The sequence below is a fragment of the Scaptodrosophila lebanonensis genome, unplaced genomic scaffold (genome assembly GCF_003285725.1).
Source record: "Scaptodrosophila lebanonensis strain 11010-0011.00,11010-0021.00 unplaced genomic scaffold, SlebRS2 tig00001410-arrow-pilon, whole genome shotgun sequence".
Taxonomy (NCBI): Eukaryota; Metazoa; Arthropoda; class Insecta; order Diptera; family Drosophilidae; genus Scaptodrosophila; species Scaptodrosophila lebanonensis.
Genome location: NW_022060738.1, coordinates 3,342,729 through 3,361,550, shown reverse-complemented (window position 1 = coordinate 3,361,550; position 18,822 = coordinate 3,342,729). Strand labels below are relative to the sequence as shown.

The 18,822-nt window shown below is 38.4% G+C and overlaps 3 protein-coding genes across 4 annotated transcripts; 2 read left to right on the top strand and 1 right to left on the bottom strand.

Moving 5' to 3' along the window:
• The first annotated feature begins 1,042 nt into the window (after positions 1-1,042).
• LOC115630436 lies at positions 1,043-15,593 on the top strand. Of its 2 annotated transcripts, none has more exons than XM_030526996.1 (5): positions 1,043-1,938; positions 8,431-9,778; positions 11,784-11,936; positions 12,010-12,193; positions 14,452-15,593. In XM_030526996.1, the coding sequence occupies exons 2-5, from the start codon at positions 8,984-8,986 to the stop codon at positions 14,784-14,786; spliced, it is 1,467 nt and encodes a 488-aa protein (XP_030382856.1). In that variant the 5' UTR covers positions 1,043-1,938; positions 8,431-8,983; the 3' UTR covers positions 14,787-15,593. The 2 variants fall into 2 exon arrangements, with proteins under 2 accessions (XP_030382856.1, XP_030382855.1); XM_030526995.1 differs by lacking the exon at positions 1,043-1,938 and adding an exon at positions 3,557-3,667 and having other exon boundaries at positions 14,452-14,786.
• Positions 15,594-17,200: 1,607 nt separating this feature from the next.
• Positions 17,201-18,032, top strand: LOC115630617 (acylphosphatase-2). The gene is made up of 3 exons (XM_030527244.1): positions 17,201-17,404; positions 17,625-17,751; positions 17,810-18,032. Exons 1-3 carry the CDS (start codon positions 17,341-17,343, stop codon positions 17,922-17,924), a joined length of 306 nt encoding a protein of 101 aa, XP_030383104.1. The 5' UTR covers positions 17,201-17,340; the 3' UTR covers positions 17,925-18,032.
• A 58-nt stretch (positions 18,033-18,090) lies between these two features.
• On the bottom strand, positions 18,091-18,819 carry LOC115630618 (cytochrome c oxidase subunit 6C). The gene is made up of 3 exons (XM_030527245.1): positions 18,689-18,819; positions 18,315-18,504; positions 18,091-18,260 (listed from the first exon to the last, which is right to left on the bottom strand). Exons 2-3 carry the CDS (start codon positions 18,482-18,484, stop codon positions 18,197-18,199), a joined length of 234 nt encoding a protein of 77 aa, XP_030383105.1. The 5' UTR covers positions 18,485-18,504; positions 18,689-18,819; the 3' UTR covers positions 18,091-18,196.
• Positions 18,820-18,822: the final 3 nt, after the last annotated feature.

Here is an 18,822-nt window from a genome sequence, read left to right as displayed (position 1 = left end):
TATTGTTTATTATAAATCTGGTTGACATAAAGACTACTAAACTAGTACTAACTACTCTGTGTGCCATTTCTTTTGTTTGATTCTGCACGATCTATTCTCGGTCTTTATTGTCGCGCCACAACCGCATTGACAGAAAACAATTTCCTTTTAAGGATTGCCTTAGCATTCTCCAATGGGCCTATTGCCCCAAATGTTCCTTTGTTCCATTGGCTCACGTATGGGAAATTTGTAGCTTCATTTCAACTTTCGTTTAATTAATTAAGAGTTAGTAAATAATAATTGTAATAATATTTAGTAACCTTGTCCTTTTTTGAAGGCGTTTAAAAAGAGATTGGCTTGAAAACAAACAAAAACAATTAAAAAAATAGCAGGTTATGTTAAGAGGTTGGTTAAGTGGAATTCATCGCCTCCTCAGAGTACCACTGTACTCGCATGTGCTTTCCCAGCTCACTCTGGTAACCCCAATACTTGTGTATTAAAACAGTGTTAGAAGTCTTTGATTTGTGTGTCAGGTGAAGAGCTTTCATCCGCGTTGCTCATCGAATTCGCGCCGGAATGTATTGCTCGTAAATACTTTGATTATTTGGAATTGATTTGAAACGCGAGCTATAATCAGAAAGTAACAACAAATTTCAAAGTAGAGCTGTTGATAAAAATAGAAACACACGAATCTGGTCGATTAGGCTGTGATCGGTGTCTCTAACTGAGCGAAAAAGCTGCGCATCTGACAAATGTCAAATTTTAATCAAGTGGACGCGGACCTTTACACACGTCTCGGTAGAAGATCGCACCCCGGTGGCCGGAGCCGGAGCCGGGGCGCTATCAGAACGATGAGCGCGCTCGGCCACCAATACAATTGCACTCAGAGATGAAAATGGAGGTGGAGCTGATCCATATACTTGTATGTACATACATATGTACACCTAGATCGCACATACATAAATATAGCATATGTATGCATATGGAAGCGGCATGCTTTATCCGAGTGGGGCATCACATATTTGATAAGCTCTGGTCAAGCTCAGTCGTCGTTGGTCACCGGGCGTGTGAGGGTGTGAGTTTGAAAAAATTTGTCGACGACCCTCACTCAGCTCAAAACCAAATTCAAAACTGAAATCAAACGTTCGGACGACGTTCGCCGTTGAATACTGATGCTGATGCTGAGGCTGAGGCTACCGCGCAAAACATCTACGAGTTCAAACAACTGTGCTATAATACACAAGCACACACTCACACACACACACACCAACTCAGAAGTCTCTCTATATACATATACACTCATATACTTATGTATGAATATTTCAACTAGATTGTATTTTGCGCGTGTGTTTTCAAAATGATCGTGTGGATGTGTAGGTCTGGCATTGTGTGTGCGGGCTACTTAGCTGCTGCTCGGCTTACCGATTTCTATAAGTAGTATATATAGTAGCGCCAAAAGTCGCTTACGCGCATTCAAACGACAAACTTCTCGATAGCGCCAACGTCTAACGGTAAATGTCAGTTCCATCACAGTTCCATCGTTTCCGGTACGTACCGTCGCGTCCTCGTCTCGTGTGCTTATGGCCTAATTAGCCGTTAGCCGCGCATTTCCTATACGTGTGTGAGTGCCAAAAATAAAGGGCGAGAAATCGGCGCTGCGTAAACTTGAATTGAATCTAATAGTAGAATTGAGAATTGTAGCCGTGTCTTTAATTCAGGCGAGTGCGACTGCCCAGTACTACGTGTAGTGTTTCGTTACAACAACATAATCGTAATCATAATCGCAATCACAATCGCAATCAAAATCAAATCTGCGTGTTTCTGCTGCCACTCTACTCTAGTTGTTGTTGTAGTTGTTGTGGTTGTGTGCTCTTCTCAACGCACACACACTGAAGCCTCAATCGCAGTCGCAGTCGCTGTCGCAGTCGCCACAGCAGCCGCTGCTGTTAATTTCAAACGGTAAACAATTGTTTCTAATATATGTACTATACACAGTTTTTTCTTTCCTTTTTTGCATAAATTTATTGTAATAATCTGTTCTTGTTGCTGTCGTTGTTGTTTTGGTTGTTTTGGTTGTTGGTGTGATGCAGCTGCGTTTGTTTTGTGGCAAAGTGTCGGCACGCATTCGCTTTTTTTCTTTTTCTTACTACTAGTGTTGATCTACCAGTATATTGATGGTTTGAATAACAATAGCACCACAATGCGGAATTAATAGAATCGAGTACCTATTTCTAACAAATGCTTTTAGATGCCGATGCGTTCACTTTAGTAACGGCTAAAATGTATTTAATAATGCAGCCCAATATTTTATTAAAAAATTCTCAGGGACTGTAATCATTAAAGGTGTTATTGCAAAAATTAAAATACAATGAGAATTCTTTAATTTTATTCATTTGCTCACAATATACTGATTTATTTTGAGTTTTACTTTACGACTTAACTAATGATCAATAATTTTGAGCAAAATAAATAAAATTCATAAAGTAATTATTTAAGTTTTGTTTTCTTGATCAAAAATAAACCTCAAGTTGTAATCGACACTGCTTTTTTCATAGGAAATAAGGACAAAATTTATATACGTATATCCTTAAACAATAAGCCAAGACTAACCCTTAAGTGCCCTTGAGGGGGGGACTAAAAACATTCATAAACAAAATATTTTGAGGAACAATTACAGCTAGAGTTTTATTTCTGAACAAAACTTATTATTTTTGTTAGTGCTTTGATTATATTCATTATTTATAACAGGGGTTAATATTACAAGTAGTATTTGCTAGATTTACTATTTCAAATAACAATATTTCTCAAGTTTAAAATGAGTTCATAGATAAAATTAATTGATTGAAAGTATTCTAAGAAAACCAAACATGTAGTTTTTTCCCCAATTTTGGGAGTTTAGTTTCGAACGTATATAATTTTCTTCTTTTTTCAAAATGTATCAATCTATATCGATCAGCGGGTATAATTTCTTTAATGGTTTGGTCAACAAAAACCGTTTAGCAAAAGTTTCCACAAAGCTACAAGTATAAACCGACTCCAACGCTTGCGATAATTTGATTTGCCTTCTACGCTATTCACATCCATATATTAATAAAAGTTATTGAATATTATAGCTTAAAGTTTTCTCAAAATTAATATGATATTTTTTATAAACTTCAAGCTATAGTTCTCTGAATGAAAAACTACTGGGCTCTAACATATATCACATTGTTTTGAAGGCTGTACCGGAGCCTATATTTCTTCATATATCCTCAACATAACATTGATCCCGTTTTTGAAATTGCTAAGTTAATAATTGAAATGGTTTGAACTCAATCGAAAACTTTACAAGAAAATTACAAAAATAAGTATATGTGAGCTATTTATTTGTTCTCCTACTACTCGTTTTGATATTTATTTAATAATTTATTTAAATTGCACATCTGAGACAAATGAAATAAGCCCTGCTGTAAATATTATAATAAATAATTTTACGGATTTCAGAACAGTTCTGAGGATTGATAACCATTCGTTATACGAGACAAATCGTTAGATGCATGACATCGGGCTGTGCTTTGAAAAAACAAACATACAAAGACCAACCTTGTTACAGATTAAACAAATGTTGCTACATCATATACTATAATCGGTCATAACGAGAGCTATAGTGGAGAAGTGTCTGCATTCTAAAGACAATCTTATCAAGCAGGTATTTTTATACTTTTATTTTTTACATTTATATAAAAATAAAATATAAAACTCATATCAAGAGATGAGGCCTGATTATAGTAAATTAAAAATTATAGTAAAAACCCAGGCAATAGGAAGAGTGTCTAGCTGATACTTGGATATTTATGTGAGTCAGTCACGGAAAACCCAAAGTCAAGTAGGTGTTTAAAAATGTTGTTCAAATATTCGAAAGATCTGATTAAAACACTGCCTTTGAATAAAATCACGTGCTTCTACGTACTTCAGTTCTTAATTGCAGGTAAAAACAGATAAGACTTGTTTACCTCTTTTTTGGGTTTTCCCTAATACATATTTAATCCTTTGCCCTACAAAGGGCAAGTCAATCACATTCTAGTAGGGCCTAGGACACATCGTTTCGGGATTGAAGTAAAAATAATGATTTAAATATTAAGCATTCCAAACACCATTAAGGTGTTTTATGAGCCTGGCAACTGCCTCCCACCCGGCCCAGCCATCATATGAAATAGACAACAATGACACCAAATTCCAATTATAGTCTTTACTTGACGTTCCTCTGCTAATGAGAAGCGCCAATGCCAACTAATGCCAATTTTATATTCTGTCATTTAACAAAAAAAAAATATAGTAAACAGGGTAGACGTTGAAAGTTAACAGGGGCAGTAAACCGAAGTAAACACGAGATTAGAGCTATCTAAACGTATTACATATAGTATGGGGCTGTGTGTTGACAAATTTAATTAGCTCTTGGCTAGGCAGCTAAATAGCCGAATGTGGTTGAATCGGGGAGTGGGAGCAACAGAGGCTGTGGATGTGGATATGGAAGTGGAAGTGGGCAGCAGCCTCAGCTTGATAGACTGAGCAATTTTCTAGCAAAATGCAAATGGCACTGCCTGAGCAGTCAATTGGAATTTGAATTGTCACCCGTTCTTTGTCCAATTAGCTTTGATAATTGGAGTACAATGTGGCGCTTGAATAGAGGCATTAGCAACAACTGTCCAGCTTTCTAGTGCAGTCCATCCTTTATTCACGCCACACGTCATTTGGCCTCATTTGAAAGTAATGGATACGAGTACGAGTATAACATTGATTATGCTATGAACTTGAAATGTAAAAGTTTACGAGTATATATCCAAAGATTGCATGTGTGTGATCTTGAAATGCGTGCGGCACGCGTTGATTGTTCAGTGCAGATATATAGTAGGCATAGTAAATTTTCCACATGATCATCACCCATTTCCATGGCAATCGCTACCTAAACGAGGAAGTCTTGCTGCGCTGCCTCAATGAGCGGCACGACGGGCGTTCCAATTAGTCGCAAATCCACCACTTTGATTTAAATGCGCTTGACCTAAACTCAACAAACGAATTTCTGTACGATATACTCGTATATTATATATAGTACATACTTAGTTTTATCGCGTTGCTGCAGCGGCACTTGTTGGACCTTCAACAGAACGAAAGTCGAGCGGTCTGTGTTGTTTAATTGTTGCGCATACGCCGTGTTGCCATCGCAAATCACAAACATCCTGCACACAAATTAGTGCCGCATTGAACTCGAATCGCCGCACAACACATGTTTTGATTTATTTTGCTGCTCGTCTAATTAAAACCGCACACGAACACGGCGTCATTGAAAACTACCAGCACCGTCACCTACTATTTAACTTTACTCGAGCTACTACATATGCATAAAGGTTAGATCTGTGCCTTGAAATGCACAACTCAGTTCATCTTCGGACATACCACATGTCAAGGTGCTTATGATAAGCTAATAAGATTTTCTACACTCGTATCTTTGGCCCCGGCCCCCTTTAAGGTTCGGCGAGAATTTCAAAACTGCGCCACTGACCTGCCCCGAGACAAGTTCGAGCGTCTGCCAATGCCTTGGGCTGGCAGACACTTTCGCTTTTTTGTGGCATTTTACTTTTTTAATCAAGTATACATTTTCTTAAATTGAACCTATTAGGCACTTGAGCTGAAGATGAGCAATACTTGAGAAGGCAGGGGCACTTATAGTACTCGTGTGTATAGAACTCACAGTCAATTGCTGCTCTCAAGTGCGTCTGAGGACAAGAAAAGCATACACCTGTATGCTTGATTCAAATTAAATTCTTTACTCTTACATACCCGTACGAGTTTTACTTGTTTTAGTGTTAGATGTAGTTTTTGTAGTAATACAAGTACGAAGTGCAGATGATAACATTTTATTCGAAGGGACTCCTCGAAATACTTACTTCCACCGTCGATTATGGACTTCCCTAGCAATCCGCTGAAATACTCGGTTAAGAAGTAAAATATCAGTGTAGTCCATTTTAAGCGCTCTACTTCCTTGCAATACTGAAAAATATAAAGTAGACTACATAGTTCGATAATTATTACTATTAGGTACACATGCCTTCTTCTTCAAAAAAAGAAGAAATTCAGGCTGTCAACTGATATCTTAATTTTTTCACGCTCTCTTTTTATACCCTTTGTTCTAAGGGTCTGATCTCTAGGCAGACCAGAAGTCCAAAACGTTGGTCATCTTCCTTGTCTGGCGTGACTAAATACTCGTTATTAGTTAGTGGCTTTCTGGGGACTTACATACTTTTTCCCTAGAACGGCCAATTTGAAGACAAGTTAATCATTAAGTCCTACTCGTGCCACTTTACGTTTCTGAATTCATTTTCTTTGATATAGCAGTTACTGAAAAGTGGAAGGACATATTTTTGTAAAGCATTTATTTATGGGTGTACTTCTACCTATTCTCTGAGCAATATCTACAAAAAGACCAAAAGATATATCATATTTCATACAGACTGCTGAGTCAGGAATCTATCCCTGATTACCGCGACTACCTCTCTGCCTACTTATGCGTGTATAAGTAAACATCGTAGGTCGCTAGCCACAGTGCAGGATATCCTTAAGTTTCAAGCAAACTTAATTTTATATGAATAGGTCATCGATTTTGGATTGGAGAGAGTAAAATATGGAGATGTAAAATAAACAAGAAAATAATGCTAAAGTCGAGCAAGCTCAACTCTTAAATACCGTTTACCTCCCACCAAAAAGGAAAAAATGAAAAAAAAAATTTTTTTTTAATTATTAAAAAAATTATATTAATTATATTATTTAATTAAATTAAATACATGTTCATGTACAGTTTCAACAGCATACATTTACATCAGAATCGTGTCTCGGCGTGCTTATATGCGTGTATGTATGCAGCACAAAGTTGAAGCAACAACAACAACAGCTGCGAGCAGCGCTGCGGGCAGCGCTACAAGCAGAGCATGGGCAGCGATTTTATTTATGGCTATAACGTTCTTCAGAATTGACCTATCATGATGAAACTTGGCAGGCAGACACATATTGGTACATAAGCATTAACTGGATGTAACTACCAAATTTTAGTTCGAAATTCCAAGAACTATGGGAGTTATAGATAAAAACACGAATTGCGGGGGAGTGGGGGGGGGGTATATCAGAATAAAAAAATAAACTTGACCTGCCTAGGGCTTAGGGGACCCTCGATACCAAGTTTGGTTATTCTAGCTCTTGTACTTCCTGAGATCGTTGCGCTCATACAGACAGACGGACAGACGGACGGACGGACATGGCTATATCGACTCGGCTTGTCACCCTGATCAATAATATATATACTTTGTGGGGTCTGCCAGGCCTCCTTCTGTGTGTTACATACATGCGCAAAAAACTAGTATAGTCTTTCAGCCTTTGGGTACAGGCTATAAAAAACCGATCTTAAAGGCTTTAAATAATGTGTTCACATTATAGATGATGGCCAAAAATTTTTTGGTGCTCATACTATTCATACTATATCTAAGAGTGGACCTTAGTGTATATCGCATTTTCTTGGCTGATCTTATATGTATATACATTTCAACATGGGACATGCAATACCACAATTAAGCCGTAATATAAGACTATATTTTTAAAGCCCGACTCTGAAAAACCCAGTATCCTTAACTTAATTACGTACAATAATATGTGACAGCTAAATTAGCAATAGTTATACATTTATTGACACTCTTCTTCAATTTCATAAATTTTTCAAAAAAGTGTTGAACCAAAGCAATCGCAAAAGACAAAAAATGCAAAGCACAAACAACAACTGCAGGCAGAACAGATGTTACATATATGGCTATAACTTCCTTTGGAGTTAACATACCATGATTATATATAATGCCAAAACTTGCAATTTCGAGAATTATCGAACGAATTTTTAAGAGTAAAAACCATCCCGTCTGGTACCTAGGATACCCAGTATTTCTATCCCATCTTCCATCTGATACTTCCATCTGATACTTCCATCGAAGCTTGCATTCCTACAGACTCGTCTTGACATTCTGATCAAGAAAAAATATATATGCCTCGTGAGCTTGACACGCCTCCTTCTGGCTAATATATACACACGCACTACACTAACCTGACCTTTTGCCTTTTGGGTAGAAAAGCCAAAGTATATATGTTAATAGGCATGTCCAGCTGCAAAGCGTCATCACGATTGAATGGTTAAATTTTCCATTAATATAGTATCAAGCTAAACAAATAAGCAAATAAAACTATAGTCTACTTTTGGGTTACAGCAGAGCTATTGTGGCTATACAAATGTTTGCCTTAGTTTGTAAATATGGGCGCCATAACATTTAACTGTGGGTCGTATTCACGACAAATCAAAATTGTAACAATACGTACAGAAAGCAATTGATAAGAAGAAATGATTTTATTGTGATGTTTGTTTTTTCGTTCGCACCATTACAGATACAGCGATTCAGTCGAAAACACTGCACTTTCCTGCCCTGCCCTGCCCCGCCACTATCTCGGCCGCTGCCTCTGCCTCTGCCGCATATGGTTGCATTATACAACAGAGGAGGAGGGACTTGACAGATAGGCAGACAAATTTACGGACTAGCTGATAGAGCGGGCATTGGACGCGAGCTCTAAGCTAATTATCAGAGCCAGATTATCATCATCTTCATCATCGTCATCGGTGCAGCGACGCTGGCTGGCAATCAAAATCAACACAATGACAACTTTTGCCATGCAAATGCGCCAAATTACAAGCAAACGCAGTTTCAAAGCGAAGCTGAGCGGTTGAGCGACACAGCGGAAGGCCCGCCCAGGTGCAGCTCTGGAAAAGTTTGGAATTTTCAATTTGTGCCGGTCCGCAGAGGACCATTTCCACCCATTTCCCATTTAGACGACGCTGACGACGACGACGACGACGACGATTGGACAGCGTCGAAATTATATTCCGTGCATAGGAACTAGCTTTTAGTTAATTAGTGCAATTAAAGAGACGCCTACGCCGATCATGCTAACCACGGAGAAATCGACGGTGGTGCCGCTTATTGTCGGCGGCGGTTGCAAACCCCAGGCGGTGCATGGCTGCCATGTGCATGGGCCCGCCTTGGAGGCGACACCCGTGCCTGCCACAACCACAACCTCAGATATCAGGCAGTCCCAGACACATCAGCACACACAGTTACTTCCGCCACATGCACAGCACCACCCTGCGCACCACTCGCATCCGCACTCGCAGTCGCACCCCCATGCCCATCACCACCTGCACACACGGAGCCAAGAAAAAAAATATTCGCCGGATGCGCCGCGCAACAATTGCCACGAGCGGCTCCTAGAAGTGCTCGACATGCTGCTGTCCAGCCTGATTGTGGCGCCCTGCGTGATCGCCTACTGGCGCGGCACTTGGGAGCTAATGGGCGTACTGCTCTTCCCCAGCAGCTTGCCACTGTCCGCGCTCTGCTCCTTCCTCATTGGAGGCCTGGGCCACTTTGTGTTCACCATCACGCAGAACTTCTTCAAAGACCACATCCATCCGGATAAGCGGCGACTCACGTACTACGTGATCTCGCGTCTCTACACCTTTTGCTTTGGCATTGTTTGTGTGAACATGTGGCGAGGGGCTTGGGTCCTCTGCGACTGGCTGACCAGCGTCGACTCGCTGGTCATCATTGCGGTGGTCACATCCGTGGCACTGATGTTTCTAATTGCCACGAGAACTGTGCGCAATCTAGGCGCTGCACCCTACACCGTCACCATGGATCACAAGACCGATTACTTCGAGGTGGATACGATGTTCAAGATACCGGTAAGTGGATGTTAAACGATCAATTTTGTCCCAACAAACAATTCTTCCATCAAAGAATTAGCCCCTAATGCAAATGTGCTTCAATCCGATCTCGGTATTTAGTTTTCATACTCTGTACATAAAATGTACGAGAGTATATTAGGTTTGCGGGAGGTGAAAAAAGTAACAGGCAGATCACCATGAAAAGACGAGTCCATTTAGCCCCGTCTCTCTGTCTGTCTGTCCGTCTGTCCATATGAACACCTGGATCTCAGATACTATAAGAGCTAGAGACACCAAATTTTGCAAAAAGATGCCTTATCTGTGTACGCTGTGCAATTTTGTTTTCTTTTTTTGATTTTCGCCCCACTTCCCCAATGGGAGTTTCCCCGATAATCCATTCGTATAATCGCCCATACCTCGGAGACTATAAGACCAAAATGAACTAATCTTTAACCTCTATACACACACCTTATATAAGTTGACCAATTTCGAAGCGTCGACATTAATATTGACACTTTTTCTACCTATCTTTTGTTCGTTCATAAGACAAACTAAAGTAAAGACTTCCACACTATAAACCTCCATAAGCGAAGCGGGTTACATCTTTCTTGTGGTATTGTGAATACCCGAATAGCATAATTTTATATAAGGGACAATGGTGTACCGAATGGTGGGTGACGCATAAGTGTCCATGGATCAGTAACCGTGAAAAGAAGAACAACTTTATAATGTTGTTTGTAAAAATTTTCACATGCGGTAACAAGACAGTCAAATAAAGCTGGAACTAATAGCCGAGTGGGTGCGAAAAGTATTATTAGCTTCAGCTTCGCAAAACTTAAACATTTGAGAGCTTTTCGTCACGAATTAGAAGACTAGTCACGGACAGCGTTAAATAATTAATTTCTGTAAGGTCCTAAGTAGCTAAACAATTATTTATTTTATTTTGTTATTGATTGTATAATTACCATCGGGGCTAAGCAGGGATCCTTTCGCTTGAAGTCTGACACAGGTCCTTGGGGGTACTCACATTTCTCGTTCACTAGGGACGACCCTACTCGGATGTTGTTTCTGTGACAGCCTCGATAGCTTATCCATTGGTCTTTAATACACGAAGATTTTTCTATTTCGTCTCTGAATGTGGATCGAAAACTGAGAATTTCTCTGGCAAATGATTCAGATATGTCTTTATTATAGTATATACAAGTACATATCTCAACAAATTCTAGAACTTAATAGATCTTAATAGAACTTTTAAAGTGGAAAGATGCAAAACACTGAAATTTGAAACAATTTCATTCATTGTTCACTTTGAACAAACTTTCCGGATCTTGGAGACGCTCATCTTCACAAAGCTCATCAAAATGGCGTTTTACCTTCCTCTGACGAGTTTTAGGAAATTCAGGGGTGATAAACCATTTTTCTGCTATACTATTTGCTTCCATTTTTAAATTTTCAAATTTTTTGGAAAACCAATAACATCCTGCCCCTCCATTAGGGCTTAATGTTTTTTATGTTATTGAAGTTGAAGACTCACTTTCGATATTAGATATAAAACTTGGTAAAATATTCCAATGTAAACAAATATTTTTGAGCTCGCGGCCTCTTGGCCCGGGTCCCTCTTGGGTCGGGGGCTCGTGGCATTTTGCCAGCCCTGCCACCCTATTGTTATGCCACTGCCTTTATCCTTACACTGACTCTAAGTGGTGTACAGAAATATTCTTGATCAGCATGATTCCAAGAGGGCTTACAAACAAGTCCGTGTTCAGCTAGAATTATCAAACCTGAGCAAGATTATTTGTTTTATTGTGCAAACATAGGGTAAGTAGTATACATACTAGACAGCGCAAGAATTATGTGAGATAATCTTGATAATCAACATATCCTAGTATATCTCATTAGCAACATTTCTTAGTTAGCTCAGCTGAAACATTCATTAATCATTACTGCGCAGTAAAAAGAAGAAGGAGCTTTTTTATTTTAGGAAACGCTGTCACTTTTTATCTACCCTTCTTCTTCCCTACAGGGTTTCAGTCAACCTGGACTGTACATACTGGACACACTGTTCTCAGTCTTCGTTATTGGCACACTGGTGGTCATTGCCTGGCGTGGACTTTGGGGCATCTTCGACCTGATTCTTTTTCCGCACGACAAGGCGAAGTCGGCCTGGGGCTCATTGGTAAATATTTCTTAAATAAAAACAACCATTCAACAATCAATATTTATAATGTCTTATTTCAAATTGCTTCTAGCTCATTGGCTACCTGACCGTTTTTGTTACCTTCATCATTCATCCACTCATGCGGTACGTCTGCCGCCGCATCAACGGCATCCTGAAGCTAATCATTTGCGATATTTACTATTTCATGAACTTCTTTGGGGCTGTGAACGCCTGGAGGGGCATCTGGAATCTCCTAGATGTGTATTTATATCCGGGTAAGCACTGATGATATTATGTGTCTATATAGCTATTTACTGATTGATTCCTACAAACTGTATTAAACAGCAGACTATAGGTTTCATACAAGTAGTCCACTACTAGTACTTGAACTAGAAAATATGAATTTAAGGAAAATCTGATAGGCACAAAAAAATGTTTAAGAAATAATTATGCTCTTTACCCATCATGATAGGCTAGCTCAACAGCAGTTATAGGGATAATCGAGAACTCTGTCCATGTTCATGTTGTTGTTTGCAGCTGTTTATAAACAATTTAAGTCCACATTTTTAAAACCTTAATTTGAGCATCTTATTGGCTGTACAGATTGGTTGTCGACACCGATTAAAGTGTTAAAACACGCTTAAGGAATTTGTTTTCAGATTAAAAATAAGGAGATTGTAATACTTTTTTGATTTTTTAGAATTACCCGATTTGAATGAAATTAAAAATTGCATATTATATGCATATGCAAAGTTTTTTTAAATACAGATTTGGAATTGTGGAGTGTATTGAATTTCCATAAGTCGGGAAACTGGGCGGGAAAATCAAAAAAGTAAAATAAACTCATATTGCCTAGAGATTAGGAGAGTCTACCTATCAAGTTTGGGCAATATGGGCTCAGCCATTTCCGAATTCCAGGCGTTCATCCAGGCAGACGGACGGGCGGACATGTCTGAAGACATGTGGATTTTTTTGTTATGCTGCTTAGTATACATTATGGGGACGAAGATGGTTCCTTCCGCCTGTTACATAATTGTCCAAACCTAATATAAACAAATTGTACATATCTCTACGCACATATGCGTATGTACGTTTCATTTGCATGCATAGAAACGCATGTGCGTGTGTGTCAGTGTGCCTTGATTGTAATACGTGAATCACAACAACAACAATAGTTGCCAACAGAGCACGGACAGATTCGTTTATGGTTATATGTGCTTCATAGTAGGAAAAGTATGCGATTGCAAAATTGCAAGAGCTATTAAAAAGTCTGTAACGGAGGAATTGGTTGTTAAGATAAACTTGTTCTGCCCCGTAAAGGACCGGACCGGGGAATATACAATACCTCGTATACTTCGGAGATCCTAACGATCATACAGACAGACAGCAATGACTAATACTGATCAAAGTAAAATCCTCTTGACGAGGTAAGCAACTAATTGGCGAATTTTCAATTTTATTACTATCAGATTTATTAATTTATCAGTCATATACATATTTAAGTATTTTATTTTAATTTTCTCACTGCTATCGACATACAAAAATTCGTAACTAAACGAAATTTCGTCTAAATGATGCAGCATCGGAAAATTTTGAATGGCATGAACAAATTTACAATCCAGAAATATATTCTACAATCAAAAAATGCATTTTACAAACATACACGTATGTATGTATGTATTTGTAGACATTCTAAATATTTTTATAACCTGTACCCGTAGGGTAAAAAGGGTATATTAGGTTTGTGCAAAGTATGTAACATGCAGAAGGAAGCATTTCCGACCCCATAAAGTATATATATTCTGATTCTAAATATCAGCATGACGAGAGAAATCGATCTAGACATGTCCGTCCGTCCGTCTGTCCGTCTGGATGAACGCAAGGATCTCAGAAACTATAAAAGCTAGAATAATCAAAGTTGGTATCCAGATTCTCCTATGTCCGAGAAAGGACGAGTTTTTTTTTATTTTTTGGAATTTCGCCCCCCTTCCCCCGCTACAGAATTTCGTCAATAGCGTCCACATTTCAAATGCTACCTAAACATATCATTTAAATATAATTACCTACTGTTGTTTAAGATTTTATTTAATTCGGTCAATTCTAAGAAAAGTTATTCGCTAAACAAATTCTCTCCAGTGCAACCCCCTAGCTCTTCTTCTTCATGTTTTGCTTCTGCTATGGGCGCATATACCTCAGTGTCGGAAGTTTACCTGGGTACAGGGTATTTCACTGTCGGGCTTGCTCGACTGTAACGTTCCCTCTTGTTAGACTAAGGAAATGTCTAGGCATTCCATTTCTATTTTTAAAGATTTTGTAAGTGAACATCCGTATCCGTAAATGGTTTGAAAATGCTTTTAAAAAGGAATAATATTCTAAGGTTAATCCGATTTGTAATTATCTGAGACCCAACCAACCATGGCTCTGGTTTCTATTAGGTGGGAATTGCTTGTTGCAGGTTTTCAGCCACCTTCGGTATAACATTAATTTGTATAATGTGCATAAATGAATCAATTTTCTTTGCCCTTTTCAACAGACAACCCTCTGCTGAGCTTTTGGCTTACACATCTCGTACCCTTCCTGCTCCTCGCCGCAATCAAGTGTTCCAACTCGATTTTGGTGCGAGGCGTTTTCATCGATGCCGACGGTCCGGGCGCTGAGTGTGTCGATATTCCCATAAACTATGTGCGTCTGCATTTCCGACGGGAGCGCCACAAGACGTTGCGGATGCAACAATCGCCACCATCCACGCAACTGCCGCACTATTTTATAAAGGCGGAGCATGCGCCCTTGGGCAAGCACGCGGAAAAGGACAAGGAGGCCCAGAGTAGCCTGATAGAGAAGCCGCACGCTACCCCGCAGATTGTTTAGCGCCACACAAAACGTTTCTATATGTCTAGCTGTTAAGTTAATTTTAAATGCATTCACTTAATTTTAACACGATCAATTTGTATTACCACTAAGTGCATTACTTAAAAGCAGTCACACGAATCATTAACCGAGCGTCCTTCCCCGTTACCCATTCCCCGATCCCGTGCATGTATTATCCTCCTAACAAATATCCCTATGTGTGCATAGTCATTGCCTAGACTAGGAAATCATTTAGCCTAGTTAGTTTTGATTAGCTGTTAAGTGCATTAATTAACTGCAAATGGATACGTATGTGATGCGGGGCCACAAATCTATTTGGTTTCTCGCTACTCATGGAATGCATTATTGACGATAATCCAAATCAATACATTCATGCTCCTTTCTGTTTTTCTGAACGCCTGGATATCCGAAAATGCTTAGAGATATATTAACTAAGCCTAGTATGTACAGTCTTTCAATCTTAAACTATAACCAGACTAAGTTTATGATACAAAATGGAAAGGCTATGGAAATTCGACAACAAATGACCAAATATTTTTCAATCAAAATTCCATTCAGTTGTGTAATATTTGATGAGGCAGAGTTATACAGTTTATAAATAACAATACCTGCTAGTTAGTCTATAGTCCAGAGAGCCCACTTTATTGGTAACAGATTAATAGCCCTTCTTTTCTATCAAGCATAAATATACGTAAATATAAATATAATATATGCAACATTCATATGTAAGTATGTTTTGTGTTTCGCAGCTAATGCTATAATAGTATATACGAACATTGATATTAAGAACCTTGTACATGAAAATTCGATTTCAAATGGCAAATAGAAAACGAAATGAAATAAATATTTGTAAATAATAAATGTGGCGCGCGTTTCTTGTTTTCTTTACCTCGATGTCGCGTCATTTTAAGGTCTTTCGGCCCATCCAATTCCCCCTACCTATGAACTTGTCATTCTTAAAATTGTTGGGCGCTAAATCAAGCACGGATGTGTAAATAGGAATATGTTCCTTCTTTTGATAGAGTCGAATAAGATTGCAACCTATTAAAGGAAATTAAATTACCCTTTTATAATTATGCTGTTGAATTTATTGTTGTGGCTGATTTTATTCCCTCTATATGTTTGTTTATTTGCAAAATATTCTTAAAAATTTATTTGAATTTAGAAATAATACATATTTATTTGCACGATTGCAGAGGTATGGCATTATATAAGCCCATCTGTAGGGTGCAAAGGTACATATAGCTTATCTAAGAACGGCGCATATGAGCGACGCGACGCTAACGAGGCACAATTGGGCGAGGTAAAGCATTGTTTTCGATACCCTACACTTCCCCAGTGATCATTTGAGGATAATCATTGGGAGAATACGAGTATAGGGACATGTTTTTAAATTCCGTCATACACTTAGAATCTGAAGAAATACGAAACTAATCTTAATAAAACCTAGTTCTATGTTCACCATGAAATAGGGTATTGCTGCCTGAAGTGGCTTCTCTTAAATTGTGTTGCCGAATATTTTATGTTTCATTTATCTAGAGTGAGAACCACTTTCATAACAAAACATCAGCAATATAAATTGCACATTACATTTGGAATGTATAGTTTACCATTTCATTATTTTAGTTTTAACACAATTAAAACGTATGTATATTAAAATATATACATATAGTATATTAATATTCGATGTTGTATATAATAATATAAAGCTAGTGCACTATAGGACCGATTTATTTATTACGCGAAATAAATAACACTCTAATAGACGCTTTAGGGTTTTATAATATACATTTTAATAAAGTGTTAGGTGAAAAATTTATTTTATATTATTAATTATTATGTTTCGTTGAAGGCCGATTATGTTTTCTTTATTTTTCTATTCCATAAGTCTTTAATATATATGTACACTGGTGGTTCTTCAAATATCTTCTATGCATCAAAGTTTATTTTAAAAATTGTATAAGTACTTGTTAAAGAAAGTTCTCCGACCATTGTATTATAAGTTTTAGGAATATTATTTAAGTGCTATTTTAATAAAACTAAATGAATACGGATATATAAGGAATATATAGTAAAAATGTGTAATATGCATATACTGTAGTGCACAAAACTGTGTCCGACGTCCGATGCATCGCATTGCCCATTGCCTTTGGTTAAAATTAAAAATAAAAAATGCAGAAAAAATGAATGCTAAAATAAATACTACGACTATGCTAATCGAAAAAGCAAAATAGAAAGCAATTGATAGGCCAGCACTGCGCCAATTCACAGACTCTTGGCATTTCAGTTTGAAATTTGCGACGGTTTGCTGAGAAACTAAACTGTGCGCGGCGCAACTTCAGAAAGTATAGTATAGCGTCCAATTTTCTAAATAATTTATACGTAAAATTGAAAAATTGTGTAAGTGGAAAGTTAGTACAATGCATTGAGCTGTAAGCTTGCAAAAAGCGTGAAAAATCGACAATAACCCGACTCTAAAAAGTGCCTTTAATTTTACATAATCGCAAGTACGTAGTTGCAAACAGATTTCAAGCGCGAGGTAAGATCAGTAGATATGGGCATTCCGGATATTCGTCAGCTGGTCACTTTGGAGTTCGAGGTCTTTGGACATGTGCAAGGTGCTTTTCACAGGATTGGGATGGAAATATACGGAGCTCAAGGCAGCAACAGCAAAAACACACAACCAAGTAGCAATCGCGCAATGCTAAAAATAAATGGCAGAAAGTAGCTCGTTACTTAGACAAAAACTCATGTGGCTGTCCTTGGCTTTGTTTCACGTCCCATTGCACTTTCACTCGCTATCTATTATAATTATATATACATATCTGTGTGTTGCAGGCTGCTATCTCACGAAAGATACGAGAGATCGCTGCACGAAAGCCGGCATTACAGGCTGGGTGAAGAACACAAAGCAGGGCACAGTGGTGGGTAAGATGCAGGGCCCTAAGGAGGAGGTGGATAAAATGTATGTAACTTCGCATATGGTACAATGCAGATTAATTTCATAATATTTCTTCCTATAGGATCACCTGGCTATCCAGCGAGGGTTCTCCAGGCTGTCAAATCGAACGCTGCGAGCTGCGAAATCAAGGCAATTTAAATCGGCTGGACTACAAAGACTTCGCCATTAGATTTTAATTGTGTTGCCCATGTGCAAATATTGTGTGTAATTTGTAGTTTCTGTGTTTGTTATGTGCATTACTTTGATAAGTTTGTAAATAAATAAATAAACAAAACACGACCTAAGCCTGGCACTTTTTTTATGACTGTCCTTGATTTGAAGAAGTAAGTAAACATCGCGGCATATACCGAGTTGAAGTATATTTAGCTTTCAAAACAGAGGCGTTACACACACTTTAGCAACATCTATATGACTTAGGTTTATTATATAGAATATAGGCCTTGGGTGTCTAGCAGGACTGGAAACGGCCGTTGGCTCTCATGCGCTCAAAAGACTTGTTCGCGTCGTATTTTCTGCAAAATAACTCTTATTAGCAAAAGTTTTAAAGTACACAATGGTTTACGCACTGGTAGAACTCGGCATAGGCAGCCTTCTTGGGATCGTTCACCAGAACCTTGTAGGCAACAGTGATGATTGCGGTCAGACCGAGCGCCACAGCCAAGTTACGCTTAATGGTGGCATTATGCAGGCCACGGAGGACTGGTCCGGCGCTTGTGGTTGCTGGAGTGTTGGTCATGTTAAAATTTGCTACTGCGTCTGTAATGAAGTTTGCTTGAAAAGTTACGTAATACTTTCATATGTTTGCATTTGAAAAAGACTTGAACTAGAATGTATGCTTTCTTTACTAATAGCTACCGTGTGAACAAAATAATATTCCAATTAATACACTTAATGCGTTTTTTTTAAAGAACTTCTTAAATTATTTCGTCGTCTTACTTACATTAATGTGTAATGCAGAATATGTCCAATCGACAGATAACTCATCGAGTGATAACGCTATCGACGGGGTTCCATCTTTAGTGACACACAACAACAACTCAACCCCATTTAGTGCTAATGGCGGCTGTTTTGCGC